General features: G+C 39.5%; 1 protein-coding gene across 2 annotated transcripts in view; it reads right to left on the bottom strand.

Moving 5' to 3' along the window:
* PDK3 (pyruvate dehydrogenase kinase 3) overlaps positions 1 to 21,742 on the bottom strand; it is a 97,521-nt gene that overhangs the window by 44,735 nt on the left and 31,044 nt on the right. For both annotated transcript variants that reach the window (XM_010334850.2, XM_003924082.3), the window contains exons 2-5: positions 21,052 to 21,193; positions 15,843 to 15,914; positions 10,694 to 10,878; positions 8,912 to 9,001 (exon numbers count right to left, since the gene is read on the bottom strand). In XM_010334850.2, the coding sequence (XP_010333152.1) occupies positions 8,912 to 9,001; positions 10,694 to 10,878; positions 15,843 to 15,914; positions 21,052 to 21,193 (489 nt within the window). The remainder of the gene's footprint in view (positions 1 to 8,911; positions 9,002 to 10,693; positions 10,879 to 15,842; positions 15,915 to 21,051; positions 21,194 to 21,742) is intronic.

The raw sequence follows: 21,742 nt of genomic DNA, 5'->3' as shown, positions 1-21,742 counted from the left end.
TAGGAAGCCACTGTCAGAAAAAGGTAAATATAAATGACCAGAAAACATTAGAAAAGTGCTGATATGCCGTTTTTATTGTTTTTATTTTTTTAATAATCCCACAGCATTTATTGTCAACTGGTAACAATATATATGGATAATGGAAACAATCTGAACATACATTATAGAACTATCCTCCCAACAAAGGACACCTAGAAAAACAAGTTCTCAATAGTTTCTCACTTCCTTGATCATTTCTGGATACAGACATTTTGTGGCAGAATATGATCGTCTTTAGCATGATCTGACCCAGGGGTTGTCTTGGCTTTGGTTCACAATGAATCTCTTCCACATCATCTGATATGAGGTTCACAGACTCATCAAAACCAGTGATACTGCCCTCTATCTGCATATTCACTTGCTCATACCTGAATCTGAGATCTATTTTGCAAGTATCTGAAGATGAAGATAAGGTTGATGAGCTACATCATCACCTTCTGCACTTTTTGGACCTGGCCACAGTGCACCATGGTAGAAGCCTACAAAGACAACATTGACCCACACCCACCTTCTGGAACTGATAATGCTGCGTTTTAGAAACCTTTTACATTTCAAAGCAATTCTAATAAGGCATGTCTATCAGCATCCTTCCTACTCCAAACCCATCCTGAGTGGGATCCGATGCGGATTTTTTAAAGCAGTAGACCCTCACACCTCATCCTCCAAACCACAGCAGACTGCGCAAGTGGGAGCAGAACATTTAAGGTAAGGGTAACCAATCTCCAGACTGATCAGCATCCTAAAACTTGTGATCGTGGGCAAAAGAAAAAAAAACAACCATCAGTTGAGTTAATTAAATTCATCTTTTGGGAATTTAGGATCAAGATCATGGGCAAAAAAAGATAAGCTGAGTTAATTAAATGCATCTTTTGAGAATTTAGGATCAAGATACTCGGGATAATCAGGCAGGGCAGAAGCCAAAAGCGTACACTGGGAATTATCATGATCTATGAAGGACTAGAGTACCTGATAAGCTGCCACTGAACCATCCGGTATACAGACAAAAACAGGTAAAGGGAGCAGGCACAGAGAAAGGCGGAAAGGCCATAAGTTGGCAACTCCAGTTGCAAAGACACACAGAAAACAACCTTGTTTTCTGTTTCCTAATTCCAATTTCTTTCTTTTTTTTTTTTTAATTGAGAAGGAGTCTCACTCTGTCACCCAGGCTGGAGTACAGTAGTGCAATCTTGGCTCACTGCAGCCTCCGCATCCCGGGTTCAAGAGATTCTCCTGCCTCAACCTCCTGAGTAGCTGGGATTACAGGTGTGCACCACCACACCTGTCTAATGTTTGTATTTTTAGTAGAGACATGGTTTTACCACGTTGGCCAGGCTGACAATTGCAATTTCTATACACTATAAAGTGCTTCCTGTCCTTGGATGATCATGGGACCTACCAAGTTTTTTTGATAAATCTTTCTTGAGCTTACACGAAAGAAAGCTGTTACTTGTAACCTGATGAGCCCAAAGTGAGAGCACAAGACATTATTTCTGAACCAGAACAATGCCACGTACTCTAAGGATACTACTTGTTATATTAAGCAATAATAGCATGTAGGAACAGCAAAGCAACTTAGCATTGCTGTGAGAATTGATTTTTATACAAAGGATTTATGTTTATACCTTTAAAATGATCTTCCAACAGGATTTTCCATTTTATTTCCTAGTTTCTTACAAAGAAAGGAGGGGAAAGGGTCACGATGGAAGAAGGCACCTCCCAAAGGATAATAGGACCTGCTTTACAACACTAATTCTAGCATTCACTACCTGGAGTCTATAATTTGCAGATGTGTAAAGGTAGATATTAACGTGCTAAATAAGCATCAAGTTGGCATGCTTCCCACTTTTACACACTGATACAATCGTCAAGTCAAAAATAAAAATATTGTCTCTACTCTTCTACATAGGAGTTTTCTGTAATCTGTCTCAAGAGATCTAAGGATGGTGTTGCCCAGGCTGTAGTACAAAGGCGCAATCTCGGCTTACTGCAACCTCTGCCTCTCAGATTCAAGTGATTCTCTTGCCTCAGTGTCCCAAGTAGCTGGGATTACACGCACGCATCACCACACCCATCTAACTTTTGTATTTTTAGTAGAGACAGGGTTTCACCATGTTGGCTAGGCTGGTCTCAAACTCCTGACCTTAGGTGATGCGCCCACCTCAGCCTCCCAAAGTGTTGGGATTACATGTGTGAGCCACCGTGCCCAGTCAACACTTATTAAACCTGTAAAACACACGTATGTATACAAAGAGGCTCACACCCACACACCCACACAGGGTCATTTGGGCTGGACGTCTGACTATGCTTAAACCATGTAGGATCTTCACAGCTAAGAAAATCATTAGTAGAACTGTCATTAAAACACAGAGCCCTTACTCTCAGAACACACAACATCCAACTACTTAAAACAAAAGGAAGGAAATAAAAGATTAGCTATAGAGATTCTGAGTTAGAAGATTAACGAATCTCAGAGAATAGTGGAAGAAGGTAAAAAGCTAGGGCAAAAACACCAACTACTCTAAAATGAAAAAGGCAACAGTAAGACTTCACTAAGAGTCAAAGAAGGCTGACATTCATTTCTTCATTTCCTTTGCAACACTTGGCGGGTATTGGTAAGAAGAGCTGGTGAGGCCTGGGCCTCTTGAGACCTTCTGATGGTTGCTCCTGGGGTATTTAGGGATGGAGACTCCCATGCCCTTTAGCTAGAAGATACAGAAGGAATTTCAGGCCTTTTGATGCTCTGTGCCTTCTTTATTCTCTTTCAGTCTTACTTGGAGCTAGAAAGAGCTTTGGCATAAGTATTTGATGCTCCAAAAATTAAGAGGAGAGTCCATAGGAAATGAAGCAGACAGTGACTGGGAACATCTGCTTTGGTCTACAGGGAAAAGAGAGACCTGCAGGTTTCCTTCTAGGTTGACTAGCCCATTGCCAGGGTAGAAAAAGTAACTAATGTAAGATCAAACCCCCCAGTGGGAAATAAAGGTTATGCACACTTGGCTGGAAAGATCATTTGAATATACAGATAATGAGTATCACAGATTAGACATAGGAAGAACTCCACCAATACTGATACAGAGAGCAGGATAGAGGCTTCTACCATTGAGTACTGAATTCAGCCATGAAGGGTGTGTGTGACGGGCATTATTGCCAGAGACAGAGAAATACACAAATACTATGGATTTCATGGAGACAAAGATTAGTTATGATATTTGCAGTTGCACACTTATCTAAATCTGAGTTCAAATATATAAAATAATGTTCTAACTAAATTATGAAAACAGGTCATTTTTATTCTCTTCTCTCTTTTTCCATATTTTCTAAACTTTCTTTGATGAGCACTTTTATTATTTTGGTAATAGGGCATTAGTCGTCTTAACTGTCCCAACTAGGAAAAGGAGTTGGATGATTAACAAAAATGTTGAGGAAAGTGGGAAACCATAAAATGTGATTACTAACATAAACGTTAACTTAAAATGCATATTTCAACAAACAATTTATTTCTCTGTCAATATTTTCATATAAGGTCAAAGCCTTTCCTTTGAATATGGATCAGTTTGAGGTTCCAGTTTGTCTTCCTTGAATCAACAATATCACGTACATCTATGAATTCCAATTACTATTTCTCTAAAGTGTAATAAACTGAAAGATATTTGTGAAGCAACCTGGGTATGAATTCCAGTTAAGATTTTTACTCTATGTTGCCCTGTAATCTAATCCTAATCGTTTTCTTACTCACAGTAATTTTATTACATTTTTAAGAGTCCTTCCAAAGCATTCAACTTGGTTTTAATGGAAATAAGTCTCTTTTTTATATGCATATTTCTTCAGTTGACACTTACATCAATGGCTTGGGTACAAATAAGTAACCCTTAGTAAGTATGCACCTCACCAGGTGGAAGCAGAAGCACAAAAGCATTCCAGAAAACACATATCAACCAAGAGTATTTAGTGTACTGCAGGTAACAGTATGCATCATTTATGAAGGGAATGAAGGATGTCAGAAAAGTTGATTATATGGCTGCTACTTTAGAGGGTTATACACTTTCAGAACCTGAAACCATCTCCACTGTTTTTTTTTTTTTTCTTTAAGGGAAGATGCTGTTGGGAAATGAAAAACATGGTTTGAGAGAGGCGTGGGAAATGGGGAGCATGCCAGTCCTTACTGCTTACCCCTTGAGTGTGGGGGTAGGGTGTGTGTGTGTGTGTGTGTGTGTGTGTGTTGGGGGAAGTGGGATTTTGAGTCACAGAAGGGCACAGGAAATGGCTATCATTGGATAGGGCTTTACCAGGAACTGCAAGCTTTAGTTATAAGTGAGTGGCAGGAATGATTAAATAAGAGGATGCAGTAAACTTTGTTCACAGTACACTAATGGGTATAATCCAGTTAATAAGGGAAGGAGAAAGACTGAAGATAAAGCTGTGAGTACAGGAAGAGGGAAGAAAAAGGAGAGGGCTGTGGCTCAGGGTCAAAATTGTGACTAAAAGCGACAAAGCAAACAGGAAGCTATGAGGTAGACGTTAGCATAAACTTCCAGGGCTTTTTCTTTGAAATATGTATTGAACTATTCTTCATATGATCTTCAGCTACATTTTGGTACAAAACTTCTGACCCTAAGAGAAGTGCTACAAAAGCATGTTAAGAGTAATTCCAGACCTTTAGAAATGTACACCTTAGTTAGAGAGATAAAAGTAAGTACAAATAGGGCGGGCACAGAGGCTCACACCTATAATCCCAGCACTTTGAGAGGCCAAGGCAGGCAGATCACCTGTGATCAGGAGTTCAAGACTAACGTGGCCAACATTGTGAAACCCTGTCTCCACAAAAATACAAAAATTAGCCAGGCATGATTGTGGGTGCCTGTAATCCCAGCTACTTGGGAGGCTGAAGAGGGAGAATCACTTGAACCTAGGAGGCAGGGGTTGCAGTAAGCTGAGATTGTGCCACTGCACTCCAGTCTGGGCGACAGAGTGAGACTCCATCTTAAAAACAAATTTTAAAAAGTACAAATAATGACAAGACCAGGTAATACATACTAAATATGACAGAAGAGCAACACAGAGAGTAAGTGCCATAAAATGATTAGATTCTTTTCACGTTAAGAGTCAAGTCACAGCAGATTCCTCCTTGCACTCTCCTATGATGCCTCTGACTCACTGTAGTACCACTTAATCTTTCTGTTCTACAGATGTGGTAACAGTTTCATAAAACTCTGTTACTTATCTGGTTGTATTGATTCTTAGTTAAAAGCTCCCTAAAAATTAGTGAAAGACTTTATTTTTGGAGAAACAATAAGATGATAAAAATGTGTGTTTTTAAAATTTCAATGATATGATTTGGCTCTGCATCCTCACCTAGATCTCATGTTGAATAGTGATCCTGAGTGTTGGTGGAGGGGCCTGGTGGGAAGTGACTGGATAATGTGGGTGGACTTCCCCCTTGCTGTTCTCATGATAGTAAGTTCCCACATGATCTGGTTGTTTAAAAGTATGTGGCACTTCCTGCTTCACTCTCTCTCTCCTGCTACCATGTGAAGATGTGCTTACTTCCCCTTTGCCCTTCTGCCATGATTGTAAGTTTCCTGAGGCCTCCCCAGGCATGTCTCCTGTATAGCCTGCAGAACTGTGAGTCAATTAAACCTCTTTTCTTTATAAATTACCCAGTCTCAAGTAGTTCTTTATAGCAACATGAGAACAGACTAATACATTTATCTTGAAGAATTTCAAACACATACCCAAGTACACAGCATAGGAAAATGAACCCCATGTGCCCATCAACAGCCTCAAGAGTTTTCAGCAAATGCCCAATCCTTTTCACTTCTCTCCCTGTGAATAATTTTGAAGCAAATCTCATGGTAAGTATTTTTAAATACCTCTCTCAAAGCTAGTATTCCTTTATAGAAATACAACCAGGCCAGGCACGGTGGCTCATGCCTGTAATTCCAGCACTTTGGGAGACTGAGGCACGCCAATCACCTGAGGTCAGGAGTTCGAGACCAGCATGACCAACATGGAGAAACTCTGTCTCTACCAAAAATACAAAATTAGCTGGACGTGATAGTACATGCCTATAATCCCAGCTACTAGGGAGGCTGAGGCAGGAGAATTGCTTGAACCCAGGAGGCGGAGGTTGTGGATGAGCTGAGATCGCACCATTGCCCTCCAGCCTGGGCAACAAGAGTGAAACTCTGTCTCAAAAAATAAAAAATAAAAAACACAACCAAATACCAATTATCATACCTAAAAAGTTAACTGTTTTTTTTTTTTTTTTTTTTTTTGAGACGGAGTTTCGTTGACCAGGATGGTCTCGATCTCTCAACCTTGTGATCCACCCGCCTCGGCCTCCCAAAGTGCTGGGATTACAGGCTTGAGCCACTGTGCCCGGCCCAAGTTAACATATTTTTAATGTCAAATATCCAGTCTTCAAATTTCCAACTGTCTTATAAAACCCTGAAATGACTTCTAAAAATATTTTATAATTTATGCCAGAAACAAAATGAAAGCACCAACCTATTATAGAATCAATGGCATAAATGAGAAGCCAAATGATGTGTCTGACACTCAAGGACTGTCTACTGCTAGTAAACCTGTCTACAGCCTTTACTGTGCACTAGCATTGCTTTAGGGGTTGTACATACATGAATCCATTTAACTCTACAATATAGGTGAATTACCAAGAGCATCATCTTACAGATGAAGAATGTGAGGCCCAAAGAGGTTACTTAATCATGTCTAATATCACCCAGCTAATATGAAAAGATAAATAAAATGTGTTCTATTCATACAATCGAATATTTTTCAGCTTTATGGCTGAAAGAAAAAAAGTACTGAAAGATGCTATCACATCGATGACCCTTGAGAAAACGTTATGCTAAGTGAAAGAAGCCAGTTACCAAAGACCACATATTATACTGTTTTGTTTATATGAAATGCCTATAATAGGAAAATCTATATAGAGTCAGAAAGTAGATTAGTGGTTGTCCAGGGCTAGAGAGAAGAGTAGAAGGGAGTGACTGCTAATGGGTCCAGGGTTTCTTTCTGGGGTGATAAAAATATTCTACAGTTGGATTGTGGTGATAGTTGCACAACTCTGTGAATACACTAAAAACCACTGAATTGAGCACTTTAAATGGTGAAGTTTATCATATGACATTATATCTCAATAAAGCTGTTTTTCAAAGTACATTCTCAAAAGATTTAAAATTTATCAAACCAAGGAATATTTATTAATCACCTACACAAGCACTACACTTGATTCTATGCAAGTTACAAAACAAATGTAAGACACAAACCCTGACCTCGAATTGGTTATAGTTCAAGAGCAAAGATACACATGCCATATATTATAATTCACTTTTGCTTTCTAAATTGTGCCCTTTTCTCAAAGGGGTAATCAACAGTCTGAACCAAGTTTTTGTTTTATAAAAGGCGCTTAGTTAGGGCGTAATGAACATATAAGCTATGATAAGACTGATCCTTTCCTCCTTGCCCCCGGAGACCTTTGGAGGTTCTGATCAACCACAAAGTTATCTTGTGAGAGAGCAACCTGGAGAGCTGAGGCTGGGCTGATTCACCTTATAACTGAAATAACGTTAAGTAAATGTGTTGTGACTCAACAGAGGCCAGGGCAGCTTCACAAGCCTAGGATAAGCTAAAACCAACAGGTCTGGTCCTCCTCCCTGGGTTTGGGAATGCTCCGGGTAAACAAATTACAGAGGTTTTCCTTTGCTATGACTGCTGAAGAGTAACGAAGATCCTTGATGAAGATCAGAGAATCACAGCCATGAAACTTGTGAGTGTTTAGAGAAGGGAGATAAAGGCCAACATACAAGATACAATCTGTAGAAAGGGACAATTTGGGGATCTGAGGTTACACAAAGTAATCATAACACTGAAGAAAACTGAAGAGGTCCCTGGTGGATCGTTCACAACCAGGAAGGTTTCTTGGAGATAGCATTTATCTTAAATGAATAATGAGAAAACTGCTGTTCAAACTCAAAGTGCCTGGGTACCAGGGACTTACAGATATAGGGCTTGGTTCTTCCCAGTGGGTACTGGAACAATGTCTAGCATAATGTCCAATGAACCCATAAAGCTTACATGTCACATAGATTCTAAAGCCAGATGTGAACAACAGAAACCTGTTTAAATTTTATAGATGTGCTTGTAATGTCACGTTAGTGTCTGATCAATTGACAGTAAAGAAAAGAAATATATGTATGCAGTATGCATATTAGTTTTGTCCCACCAAGCCTATCTTCGAATGGCAGACATTTTAAAACATCTGTTCTAGTTGCACAACTACTATAGCTTCATTATAAACAATCTTAAAGTAAGCAATGTTGGCCATAATTTCAATATTCTAGCCTTGCCGAGTGTCACTGTATTTTATTCAGAGACTATGTATAAATACACTAAAGTGGTGATGGTGATCGATATTGTAAAGAATTTATTCTGATAAATCAGAAACTGCATATAATGTCAAAATAGATATTTTCTCAATAAAATCTCAAATCGCCAAAAAAAAAAAAATTTTATAGATGTGCATTCAGCCTAACTTTATGATAAGAATTTGGATTCTCTGAAAATTTCAGATAACAGTGGCAATCAGAATCTTAAATGTTTACTGTTTGAGGCAGAACTACAAATGAAACTCTAATCAATAAAGTAGAAACTAACATTCTGAGCATTACCAATTATGCATCTTTCCTGAACAGCCTAGAAAGAACATTTCATCTGAATCAAGTGGCTTGGGCCCAGAGTGACCTGATGAATCAGCAGACTGCACTGCAACATAACCCTATAGCCAAGCTGCTTAAAATAAACCACAATCCCATTTGAACTACAATCGATACCATTACAATGGTCTCCTTACCTTTCACGACATCCGCTACGTTACAGGTGGGATCGATACTTCCTATGTGTTTAGGATGAGCAGGATTTGTGTCACCGCCAAACAGAAGTGCTAGACGAACACAAAAGGAAAGGGAGGGGATTAAAACACAGCAGGCTGGGCTAGTCGTGCAGGGAAATATAGGGGCTTATGTTTGGAAAGGATCTCTTACTTGTAAAAATGATTTTTGCATCCACAGCAACTTACAGCAATGGAATACACACAATTGATGGGTGAGCAACTTTTATTGGCCAATGAAGGAAGAGGATGTGCTTTAAGGCCTGTCTATTGCGGTCAGCAGGTTCTAAAGCAGTGACACGTGCCAGGTGCCCAAACCATTCTTTCTCACCCAATATGATGCGGATGAAGAAACTTACTTTCATCCTTAGTCAAGTATACCCACCTAGTACTACTCCAGACATTTATTCCAACTTTCATTAAATATTTAGAACACATGGTCTATACTATTTGGAGAAGCCTGCAAAGTGTCTTCGCTGGTGGCATTTCAGATGCCTCCCCCAAGGAGATTATGCTTCGATGATGTGTACATGAACAATATTTGCTCAAGTATTTTTTAAAAATACACTCAGATAATTTCACAATACACAAGATTCGCAAAATTTTGTTTCTGAATAAAAGCCAAAAGAATCCCCAAGGAAAAAAAGCAATCTGCATCCTAATATAGGTATTCTTATTTTTAAATCAAGCAAAAATTGCGACTAATAGAAGAATGCCTAAATAAAATAGGGGAGATTTTAAACTATGAAAAATTATAAATACAGGCATTACGCCAATTAATAAAGTTCCAACTGACTAAGGGGAAGAAAAACAGAGGTGTGTAGGCTGAATTAATGATCTAAAAACATGCCTGTATATATGTGTACATGTGTATTTAGATCAGAAAGTAATTGGCATTATCTAAGTAGTTTAGTTGAATAGTATTTAGGTTCTTTTATTCCTGTAAATTGTCATATATTTCCATTTTGAATATATACATTTAATATAAAGCTACTTCTAATAGTTTTAGAACATTCACTTATCCAAATAAATCAAATTAGTAAAATAAAGATGCTTTGTCCATTTTGTGATTCAGCAAAGAGGGTGAATTATGTTCTAGACATGTGGATGCTTTTCCTTAAGGATTATAAACTCAGCCAAAGAGACAGTGCTGAAGATGAGCCAAAAAGTTTTTTGTGTGGAGGGAATTTTAGGTTTGTTTTGTTTTGTTTTTTTCCTATCTGCTTAGCACCTTAGTACCCTAAAGAGCAGACTAAAACTCAATACAGGATTATGGGTTGACAGTCTGGCTTAATCTGACTTCACTGATCACTGTGAAGTAAAGAACTGATGGCTTCTATTGCCAACATCCAATTCAATATTCCCAGTGTCAGTGTTTTTAAAACTAAAAAGGAAAACATATAACATCCTGGATAAAGAAAAGAATACAATCTGAGATACATGAAAATATTCAGAGATGAAGGCTCGGCTGCCTCATCCCCATCAAGACCGTATCAGCAGAGGTTTAAAAGGTAGGCAGTTGTCCTGTCTCTAATGTGAGCATCATGAAAGCCTTTCAAAAATTTCTTTTAACCAAGAATATGAATTAATCACTTTTTAATGGCTAGGACTCACTTAGGAAAAACTAAACTAGAAATGAAATTTCTACAACCAAAAATGCAGGCCAGTAAATTAACAACAGGAATACATTTGGGAGAAATCACTCTGGTTACCTTTTCAAAACTGGACCAACAAAACCCAACTTACTGTGCTGGTTAATAAGCATGCGGAAAGAGATGCGGTTGGTATAAAACCGATCCAGAAAATACTGGATGTTAGTGCTAGTAAAAGGATCAAACCCAAACTTCTCCTTGTATTCAATCACTCCTTGTGCCATTGTAGGAACCACGTCATTGTGTCTATTTCTGACTTTAATCAGAACTTGTAGAAAGCTGTGTGAGAGGGAAACAAAACGTGGTCAGTCTTAATATCTCATGGGCTGATGCACAGACTTCCCACCTCTGTCCCCAGACTAAGTTGTCAGCTGATATTTTTATAAGCAGGGATATTATTCTTACTACATACTACAAGGACCTTCTCACAAGAAACTCAAGTATGAACCAACTTTTTGCTTCAAACTTTCTTTCTACAAAACTCTTCTTTCAGAGGTGTAAAAAGTAAAAGGTTCTAGTACAGAAAAATAATGCTCAAATACCCTTTTAGGAATCCACTGACTTTTTGGATAAGTGATTACACATAATATAGGTTCTATAAAAGTTGAATAAAGAATTGTAAAACATAACAATATTTCTCTTGAGAACATGAGGATAATCCCCCCAAAATCGCCAAGGATTGACTAATGAAATCTCAAAGCAATAGCTTCCATGAGTAAAGAAGTAATGTCACATAGTTTAAGAGTAAAATTTTGAAATAAATATCGCACAGCAGTAAAAGATAGCGATGAAATGTAGATAGAACACAGGCAATTAAAACAAACTACTCAAGTGTCTAGCATATTATAATAAACATGCATAGAGGAAAATACATTAAGAATGGCAGAAGACAAACCAGTCAATGGAACTAAATAAAAAGTTTAGAACCAGGCCCATGAGTGAGTGAATATGTATATATAAAAATTGAGCATATTGAGAAAGTGAAATTGCAAATCAGTAGGTAAACAATCAAGCTAATAATCAAGTTAAGTGGAACAGCAAGCTAACAATTTAAGTCACATCCTAATTTCAAGCCTTAAACCAAATACTGGATTAAAAATGCAAAAGGGTGAAATCACAGAAATGACAACAGAAAAAATCAGGTGAATAAGTATATAATTTTGGGGTAAGGAGGGCCGTTCTAAGCTTAATACCAAAGGCAAAACAAATAATGTGAAGAAACAAATGATATGACTATGTAGAATTTTAGCAATCCTATAGGGACACATATTAATAAATGAAGTGAAAAAACAAAAAACTTTAAAAAAGGAAAAAAACTAGCACCCCATTAAAAAACTAGGCAAAGGGGGCTGGGAGCGGTGGCTCACGCCTGTAATCCCAGCACTTTGGGAGGCCGAGTGGGTGGATCATGAGGTCAAGAGATCGAGACCATCCTGGTCAATATGGTGAAACCCCGTCTCTAATAAAAATACAAAAATTAGCTGGGCATGGTGGCGCGTGCCTGTAATCCCAGCTACTCAGGAAGCTGAGGCAGAAGAATTGCCTGAACTCAGGAGGCGGAGGTTGCGGTGAGCCGAGATCCTATCATTGCACTCCAGCCTGGGTAACAAGAGCGAAACTCCCATCTCAAATAAATAAATTAATTTAAAAAAAAAACTAGGCAAAGGATCTGCTATCAATGGAAAATTTACCAAAGAAGAAGCGCAAATGCCAATAACTTCACCCTTACAAGTAAGAAATGCAAATTAAAACAATGTGATACTTATTCTCCATGTATCAGCATCAGCTAGAGTTTGGGGCTTAACTGACGCATTTCTCAGGACAATCTGGCAACATAAAGCAAAAGCCCAAAGAAAATGATACCACTTCCAGGAATTGATCCTAGGAAAATAACTGGACAAGGTGAAAAACTATTTATTTATTTATTTTTGAGACAGAATCTTGCTCTGTTGCCCAGGCTAGAGTGCAGTGGCATGATCTTGGCTCACTGCAACCTCTGCCTACTGGGTTCAAGCAATTCTCCTGCAGTCTCCCGAGTAGCTGGGATTACAGATGCCCACCACCACACCTGGCTAATTTTCATATTTTTAATAGAAACAGGGTTTCACCATGTTGCCCAGGCTGGTCTCGAACTCCTGGCTTCAGGTGATCCAAGCACCTCGGCCTCCCAAAGTGCTGGGATTACAGGCATGAGCCACTGAGCCCAGCCAACAGCTGTATTTAAAAGCTGTTCTTTAAAGTATTGTTTATAGTAGCACAAAAACTACAAACCAGTCTAAAATCCAGTGATAGAAGATCAAATCGCATGAACTACCTAAAAATGGACTATTAATATGAATATTATGAAACTATTAATAACGTTGACACTTGTTATGTCTGTAAAAATATTTTACACATATAAATATATGTGTGCCCAGGGAAAAGCATGGAAGAAAGGAAAATATTAATAGTGGTTGTCCCCTAGTAGTAGAGATTGGGGTGACTTTCTTTTTACTTATCTGAGTAGTCTTATTTTTCTGAATGATGGAACATTTCTGCAACAAATACATACATACAATGACAATAAAGATGTAAAACTCTGAAATTAGGCCATCATTACTCACAAAAAATTTTATAATGGACATTTTTCCTTTATGTAATACTTGTTCCAATGTATTTGCAAGTTAAATCTTACTAAAGTCAAACAATTCATTATAGTAGAGAAGTGCCTCAACTTATTTGAAGGGGCGAAACTTACCTCAATGGCTCAAAATTCTCCCTCAGTCTTCCAGACCAGGCGTCCCCAAACTACAGCCCGCGGGCCGCATGCGGTCCCCTGAGGCCATTTATCCGGCCCCCCGCCGCACTTCAGGAAGGGGCACCTCTTTCATTGGTGGTCAGTGAGAGAAGCACAGTATGTGGCGGCCCTCCAACGGTCTGAGGGACAGTGAACTGGCCCCCTGTGTAAAAAGTTTGGGGACGCCTGTTCCAGACTCTTCTAAACTCTATCATAAATGAACAACATGCTTGTCCTCTAAGCTACTTTTGCTTTACTAAAATGATTTCCCTGTTGGTGATCCCACATACCTCTTGCTAAACAGAAAAGGCTGCTACCATGATATTCACTCACCTTTCACTCCTTCCTTCACTAAGGACATCAGCCTTCTCAAATGCCAACTGTCCTAACTAGCCACATGAACCTGGGCAAGTTACAAAACTTACAAAGTGAGAGCTCAGCTATTATTGCAATGGTCAAGCACGCGCTGGATTCAGCACTGACAGTTTGCAAAGCAGGCTCATGGCCGTAAATTGCATCTGCTAACCTGTTCCAGAAACTGAGACGAGATTCCGGAAAAAACACAGCAGAAATTTAATATCGTGTACAGTTGTCTCTGAGTATCTGCAGAGGACTGGTTCCAGGATCCCCACAGATATACCCAAATCCTTGGATGCTCAAATCCCTTATAAAATAGTACGTATAGCCTAGTCACATCCTCTCAGATACTTTATATAATCTCTAGATTAGTTATAATAACTGATACAATATAAATGCTATGTAAATAGTTGTTAGACTGTATTTTAAAAATTTGTATTATTGTCGAGCGCGGTGGCTCGTGCCTGTAATCCCAGGACTTTGGGAGGCCAAGGTGGGCGGATCACCTGAAGTTGGGAGTTTGAGACCAGCCTGACCAACATAAAGAAACCCCGTCTCTACTAAAAATACAAAACTAGCCAGGTGTTGTGGTGCATGGCATGCCTGTAATCCCAGCTACTTGGGAGGCTGAGGCAGGAGAATCACTTGAACCCGGGAGGCAGAGGTTGTGGTGAGCTGAGATCATGCCATTGCACTCCAGCCTGGGCAAAAAGAGCAAAACTCCATCTCAAAAAAATTCTTTATGTTATTTCTTATTGTTGTATTGTTATTTTTTATTGCTTTTTTCCCCGAATATCTTTTTGATCTGTGGCTAGTTGAATCCAAGAAGGTGGAACCTGCCAATACAAAAGACCAACTATACTTCTACAAATCTGTTCTAAAGTCTGGAGCTAGAGTGGTCAGCCCTAGGTTTTAGGATTTCCATCAAATGGTTGCCAGCTAATGACTTTTGAGAAAACAAAGCTCCTAGATCAAATTCATTTAATATTGATAGCTTAAATGACAGCAGTGGCTTATATCAAGGAAAACGCTGCATCTGGGGCTCTAACCGAGTGCTTCCCTGCCTTCCACATTTCACAGATCCATTAGACAAAACACCCAGCAAAGCATAAAACAGGTGAGGACTTTTGTTTTTCCTTTGAATCATAGTTTACAACTAGACTAGACCTAGCTACTAATGGCTCAAACATATGACATAACTTATAGGTCCAGCTCTGCTATGAAGGGTCACAATCTTGGGTAACTCACTTCACATCTCTGACCTCAGTTTCCTTATCTGTGGATTGAGAGGACTGGGTTAAATATCTCCTAAGGTTGCTTGTATACCATGGTGTTTCCCTAGTTCTTCTTATGGAACATCTATTAAGTCAGGTGTTCAGTCTCACAGCTATGTGGACTGGTTTATACTTAGAAATTCCTTAGCACAACAGGCCTGTCATATGCATCCACTCACATATACATAAACAGGAAGAAATTAATCTGAAAGTGATATTTAATTTTTCTGTGGGGGAAAAACATACTCACAGCTAGAGTTAGTGTTCCTGGGATAAATAAAAATGAAAAACACAAATATCTCATCAGCCTGATAATTTGCCAGTCTGTGCATAATGGCAGCAATAGAATTCAGGTTGCTATATGAGAAACACACTCTTTTCTGCTTCTCCAAAATAAAACCACTATAGTTTTTGAGCTCAAATGTAATATCCTATTGAAATTTTTTTTAATCATAAAGGATTGAGCAGATAAATTCATGTATATACAAAGGCTACTGCATTCTTAAAACTACCACTAGATGGAACATTTACTGCAGTATTTACACTGAGTGCCCAGTTCACCTTGGGTGAAGGTATTAGATCATAAAAGCAAAACTGAGTAAGATATTAAAGAATTAGATCATAAAAGCAAAACTGAAAGTGTTATTATTACTTTTGTATTGTGTTACATTCTTAACTCAAATTTAAAAGCAACTCAATGGTAAGTCATTACTCATTAAGAAAACGAATGCTTTTGTCCAAGTCATACTCCCTGAGTCTTCATGACTTGAATTACATTTACCAAAATCTTTCTTACCTGGATATTTTTATTTTCAGGTAAGTGGTACCATACTTACTTATTCAAGACCTTTGGATCCTCAGGACTCTTATTTTCATATTCCAAAAGTTCAAGAAAACTCTGCATGTACCTAAAGGGAAAAAAAAGAGTTACTGTGTTAGTCGCCTACCCAGCATCCACCCCTCCTCTCCCTCTTCCTAAGAGCCCTCCAAATTTTCATGTCTCCATCCCATCCCCATCACCCTATGCCTCAAGTGCATCTGGGAAGCCGGTACCTCCAAAGATCCTGGGTGGTCCAATTTTTCTCTGGGCAATCCTATTTCTCTTGTCACTAATTGTTCATTAGTCCAATAATGTAGGTCTAAGCCTATCACTGTGTGCATTCCCCTGAACACAGGGAAAGGCTCAGGAAAGGACATACTGTCTCAATTTGGGCTAGTAAAATGACAGAAAAGACTTGCTAGAGCACTCTGGCAGAGAAACCAACTTGCTCTGCTTTTGTAGTGTGCTGTGTGGATTAGAAGCCTGGAACTGCTGCAGCTATTCTGCCACCAGGAGGGAATCCAGTCTGAAAATGAAGCCAACACCAGTGAAAGCAGGGTCTCAATAGCTTCATGAGTCTCTGAATCAAATCAACACCAAAAGCCCACCCTGCGGCTGGACCTTCTAGTGACATGAGTCGGGTTTAGTTGCATTTTCTCTACTTACAGACATATCCTAAGGTATATACCAAGTCTACAGTTTGATTACCCAAAAATGTGCATATACATTTTAAGAAGCACATATGTGACACTGAAGTGCCTGCCAAGACCTTAGAAACTAGAAGTGAAGAAGGGTCCTTCTGAGTTAGATTAATTTCATCAACACTTAATGGGGGAAAAGGAATGCCAATTAAACCCTCAGAAACAGCTTCTGGATTAAGAATAGCTGCATATCTCAATCAGGACCAGTATAAGAAACAGTGTGTCTAACATTAAGATCTGGAGAACACAGGAAAATGAGATCCAGAGAGGCCCATTAGTGCAGCAGCTACATCTAGCCAGGACCTGTTGGATCTAGTGGCAATTCAGATATTCCAATTAGAGATATATGACCTCTATTTGGGGTTTTAACATGTCCTGAAAGAACTATCCCTTGATTCCAATTATTTCTAACCATTAATTGCCACCAATCCTATTATCTACCTTTGGATAGAGGATGAGGACACTCCAGTAACTAAAAATGACTGTTATACATATAAATACTCCAATGAGAATGCCACTTGATTCATCAGCCTCATGTGAACTTTGGACAATGCATCTAATACTAATAAATGTTCATCACTGGACATTATTTTTTAAAAGTCTCTGGGGGCTGGGTACGGTGGCTCATGCCTGTAATCCCAGTACTGTGGGAGGCTGAGGTGAGTAGATCACTTGAGGCCAGGAGTTCGAGACCAGCCTAGCCAACATGGTGAAACCCTGTCTCTAATAAAAATACAAAAAAATTAGCTGGGTGTGGTGGCACACGCATGTAGTCCCAGCTACTCAGGAGGCTGAGGCAGGAGGATCGCTTGAACCCAGGAGGCAGAGGTTGCAGTGAGCCAAGATTGTGCCACTGCACTCCAGCCTGGGTGACTGAGCAAGACTCTATCTCAAAAAAAATAAATAAATAAATAATAAAAGTCTCGTCGGGAGTTTGAGACCAGCCTGATCAACATGGAGAAATCCTGTTGCTACTAAAAACACAAAATTAGCCAGGCATGGTGGTACATGCCTATAATCCCAGCTACTTGGGAGGCTGAGGCAGGAGAATTGCTTGAACCTGGAAGGCAGAGGTTGCGGTGAGCCAAGATCACGCCACTGCACTCCAGCCTGGGCAACAAGAGCAAAATTCCACCTCAAAAAAAATAATAAAATAAAGGTCTCTGGACATATAAGGCAATGGATTAGATAATGTTAAAATCATTGGGTCAAAACACGAAGAGGTCAAAGCTAGCCAGCCCCAGTGATTCCCTTCACCCTGCCACATGCAAGCAAGCTAGGTAAGCATCCTGTCCTTTCCAAAGGGGATAGTACAAGAAAGTCATAAATAGAAACGAACCAAAGATTATTCTGAGGTTCTCAGCCTGACAGTCAAGAGAGCAGGGAGGACACACCGTGACCAAGGGGATGGTGGTGGTGGGGTCTGCAGCCCATTGTGCATAAAATTTGCTTTTAAAAGGAAAAAAAGATGGCAGTGAAACACAATGCATGATCCTGAAGTGGATTCCTAAATCAGGAGGAGAAATTGCTCAAAAAAAAAAAAAAAAGAAAGAAAGATGGGGGCATTATCAAGACAATTAGTAAAGTGAGAACAAGTTCTATATATCAGAAGACATTACTGTATCAATGTTAAATTTCCCAAATTTGATGATCACATTGTGGTTTTCTAAGACCTGTTCCAATGAAACACACGCTAAAGTATTTAGGGCAAAGGGGCATGATGTAAACATTGTGTATGTATACGATATATAGGTGTGTGAACCATTATACAGACACAGATATACACATGTGTGCACACATGTGTGTGCATGCGCACGTGTGTATGCAGAGAGAGAGAGAATATGAATGACAATGATAGAGTGTGGCCAAATGTTAACAATGTCAACAATTAGTGAATCTACGGGAAGGTATATGGGCATTCTTTCTGCCAGTTTTGCAACCCTCTGTTAAGCAGGAAAGTATTTCAAAATGAACGTTTAAGAAACAAGAAGGAAGAAATGGCATGCATTTATTTGGAATGGATATGGCAGAAGAACGGTTAAAAGACAAAAACAAAAAAATAGAGTTGGCATAGCAATTTGAGCCTATACTTTGCCAGTATAATATAATACATTTAAGTACATTTGGTCTTTGTTTCTGCTTCTTGGCACAGTGCTCCTAAAACTCTTGGAACTTCCTGAGTGATAGGGGTGTCTTCTGCTATCCATAAGAAGCCCCCCTTGACCACACCTGAGTTTATGCTAATGTGGTAACGTAGGATGGACCGCTAGATAGCTTCAGGATGGGGCTGGTCACCAGAAAGGCCAAGTGATTCGAGAACTGGATCTTCCAGCTCTATCCTTGACCTAGGGCTTCCAGGTTGATGAACATATAGGGATACTGGGAGGGTGGTGTGCAGGCATGGGAACTCCACGCACCCCCTATACCTTGCCCTATGCATCTCTCCCAGGTGGCTGTTCCCAAATTGTACTCTTTCCAATAAACCTATAAACATAGGTAAAGTACCTTCCAGAGTTATGTGAGCCACGCTAGCAAATTATCAAATCTGAGAAAAGGGGCATGGAAACTCAATAGACAGCCACTCAGTCAGAAGCACAGGTGGCCCAGGATTTGTGATTGTTGTCTGCAGTGAGGGAGAGTTTTATGGGGTTGAGCTGTAAAGCTGTGGGGTATGCACTAAGTCCAGGTAGGTACTGTTAGGATTGAACTGAATTGCTAAACCCACTTGCTGTCCAGAGAATCAGAATTGGTTGTTAATGTTGGAAAACACCAAAGAGCCCAGCAATTAACTTTGAAGCCCCTGACCCAGCCTGTATATAAGCAACAATAAATCTTTAAGTGTCACCACCACCAGGATTAGGGGACTTGATCTTGCCTACCTAGAATCCCCACCACGGTGGCCTCTAACTGTGATTTTATACTTTCTACTGGAAAATCTCTAATGATAGCCTTGAAGAAATAAAGAATTCTCATGCAAACAAGAATTTGCTTCTCTTTCTGAAACAAGCTATGGAACCAGAGCAGGACGCAAGGAACTATAACATCAAAGCCAGGATCACAGTCACTTTGATTTCTCCTACGTTCCAAAGACTACATGCCACACGGTGAGAAGCTACTGCTTGTCTGGAAAAGATACTTGATATTGTACTTCTGAGACCACACAATATAGTGTTGCTCAGACAATTCATTTTAACCCTACGAATTTATTATAATTAATATTATGGAGAAATGGCTATTGAATGTCCATTCTTTTCAGTAGACTGGCCTCCACCACCCCTCTAGATGTGAGCTAATTAATAGTTCCATTCTCCTTATATCTGTCCACACCATTCCCTTCTAAAATGCTCTCCCTGTAACCTGCAATCTGTCAATTCCACCACCCACCAAGGGGCAGCGTGGTACCACAGCTTGCATTTTTGTCCATTCTCTGTGCTCCCACAGCACTGTTGCTTGCTTGAGAGGACTGATGGCATCTGACCTCTCAAACTCCTCCAGCTTTCTTCACAGTGACTTCTACTTTGCTTTTATTTATTTATTTATTTATTATTTATTTACTTATTTTTGAGATGGAGTTTTGCTCTGTTGCCCAGGCTGGAATACAGTGGCATGATCTCAGCTCACTGCAATCTCTACCTCTCGGGTTCAGGCGATTCTCCTGACTCAGCCTCCTGAGTAGCTGGGATTACAGGTGCATGCCACCACACTCAGACAATTTTTTGTATTTTTAGTAGAGACAGGCTTTCACCATGTTGGCCAGGCTGGTCTCAAACTCCTGACCTCAAGTGATCTGCCCACCCTGGTCTCCCAAAGTGCTGGGATTACAGGTGTGAGCCACCATGCCTGGCCTCTACCTTGCTTTTAAAACAGAGTAGACCTGCAAATGTTTCTCAAATGCTGTATATGCAAGTCCCTTTCTAAGAACACAGCACTTGCTCTTACATCCTACCATTCGTTAATCTCACCCTGCTTACCCAGGGGGTAACTTTGCATTACAAATTCAACTTCTTCAGTTAAATGACATATGCTTTAAGGTATGAGAACTATAACTGATTTAAGTTTATGTTACACTGTCAAAATTTTTCATACTTTTCATGGAGCAAATAAAACACAGCAGGGAACTGATATTTTTCCAATCTGAAGTTCCCCTTTAAATGACTTAATCTGTTCTACCAGAAGTACTGCCTTCAAGGAACGTCTTTACAAGAAAAACAAAAGGAGCAAGGTTAACACTTGATAAAAGCAGCAAACATCCTGTCTGAAGAACTGCAATCCCACCACACACAAGAAAAACTCAAGAAAGTGTCAAGAAAGCACAACGTACAAGCATTTTCATTAAAACAACTTTAAAATGAACAGTTCAATAAGAAAAAAAAAAAAACAACTTTTAATTGCATGGAAAACCCAGCTATCCCAAATGACTCATTCCCAGACGGGCAGTTTGTGCACTTTTACAGAGAATGGTCCCACTGCCAAATGTTCACAGCATTGTGGGAAGATCCATTTTAAGCCACATTGTTTACTTACCAGCTCTGAACCAATCCAACTGAAGGGCGGTTAAGTAAATTATCCGGCAGAAGATTAACTTCTCTCATCGTGTTAGCCAGTCGCACGGGAAGTTCCTTTCGTAGAAACATGTATGAAGTTTTCTCACATGCATTATCTCTCCCTATTAAGACATGAAAAATGTTCCATGATTTTATAGTCTAACAGATGGAGAAATAAAGTGCTTCCAGGGTAGCACGGTTACTACTGGTTGGGAAGATAAAATTAAATAATCCTGCCATCACTAGTTGAACTTTTATCCTTTGAAATAGCAAGTTCAAGAAAATAATTTAATTAGCAGAGAAAAAGCACATTCATTACAAGAGGCAACCTTGAAAGTGGTTTTCTTTTCTTAACACAAAAACGTTCCTAGTGTTACCAGTGGCAATCTAAAAGTGACCTGGGATATAATCTGAACTTGTTTTCAAATAAACACTGTGGGAAAACTGCCAAGTACAAAGGTAATGGAACATGTAAATCCACTCCCGTTCATAGGGGTTTCCAGGAGGCAATGGATCCATTCATTCCACAAGTATTCACCTACTGTGTGTGCCAACTGTTTCCTAAGATTTTCCTCCAGTGTGTTTCTTCAGGAACCATAGTGCTGCCTCTCTGGGAAGTAGCCACAGACCTCAGAGACTCTGTGATTCCAGAGGAGGAGCTCTGACTGAGA

Source organism: Saimiri boliviensis, chromosome X, assembly GCF_048565385.1.
Source record: "Saimiri boliviensis isolate mSaiBol1 chromosome X, mSaiBol1.pri, whole genome shotgun sequence".
Taxonomy (NCBI): domain Eukaryota; kingdom Metazoa; phylum Chordata; class Mammalia; order Primates; family Cebidae; genus Saimiri; species Saimiri boliviensis.
The sequence above is the reverse complement of the archived record's forward strand: the minus strand, read 5'-3'. Positions and strand labels throughout refer to the sequence as shown.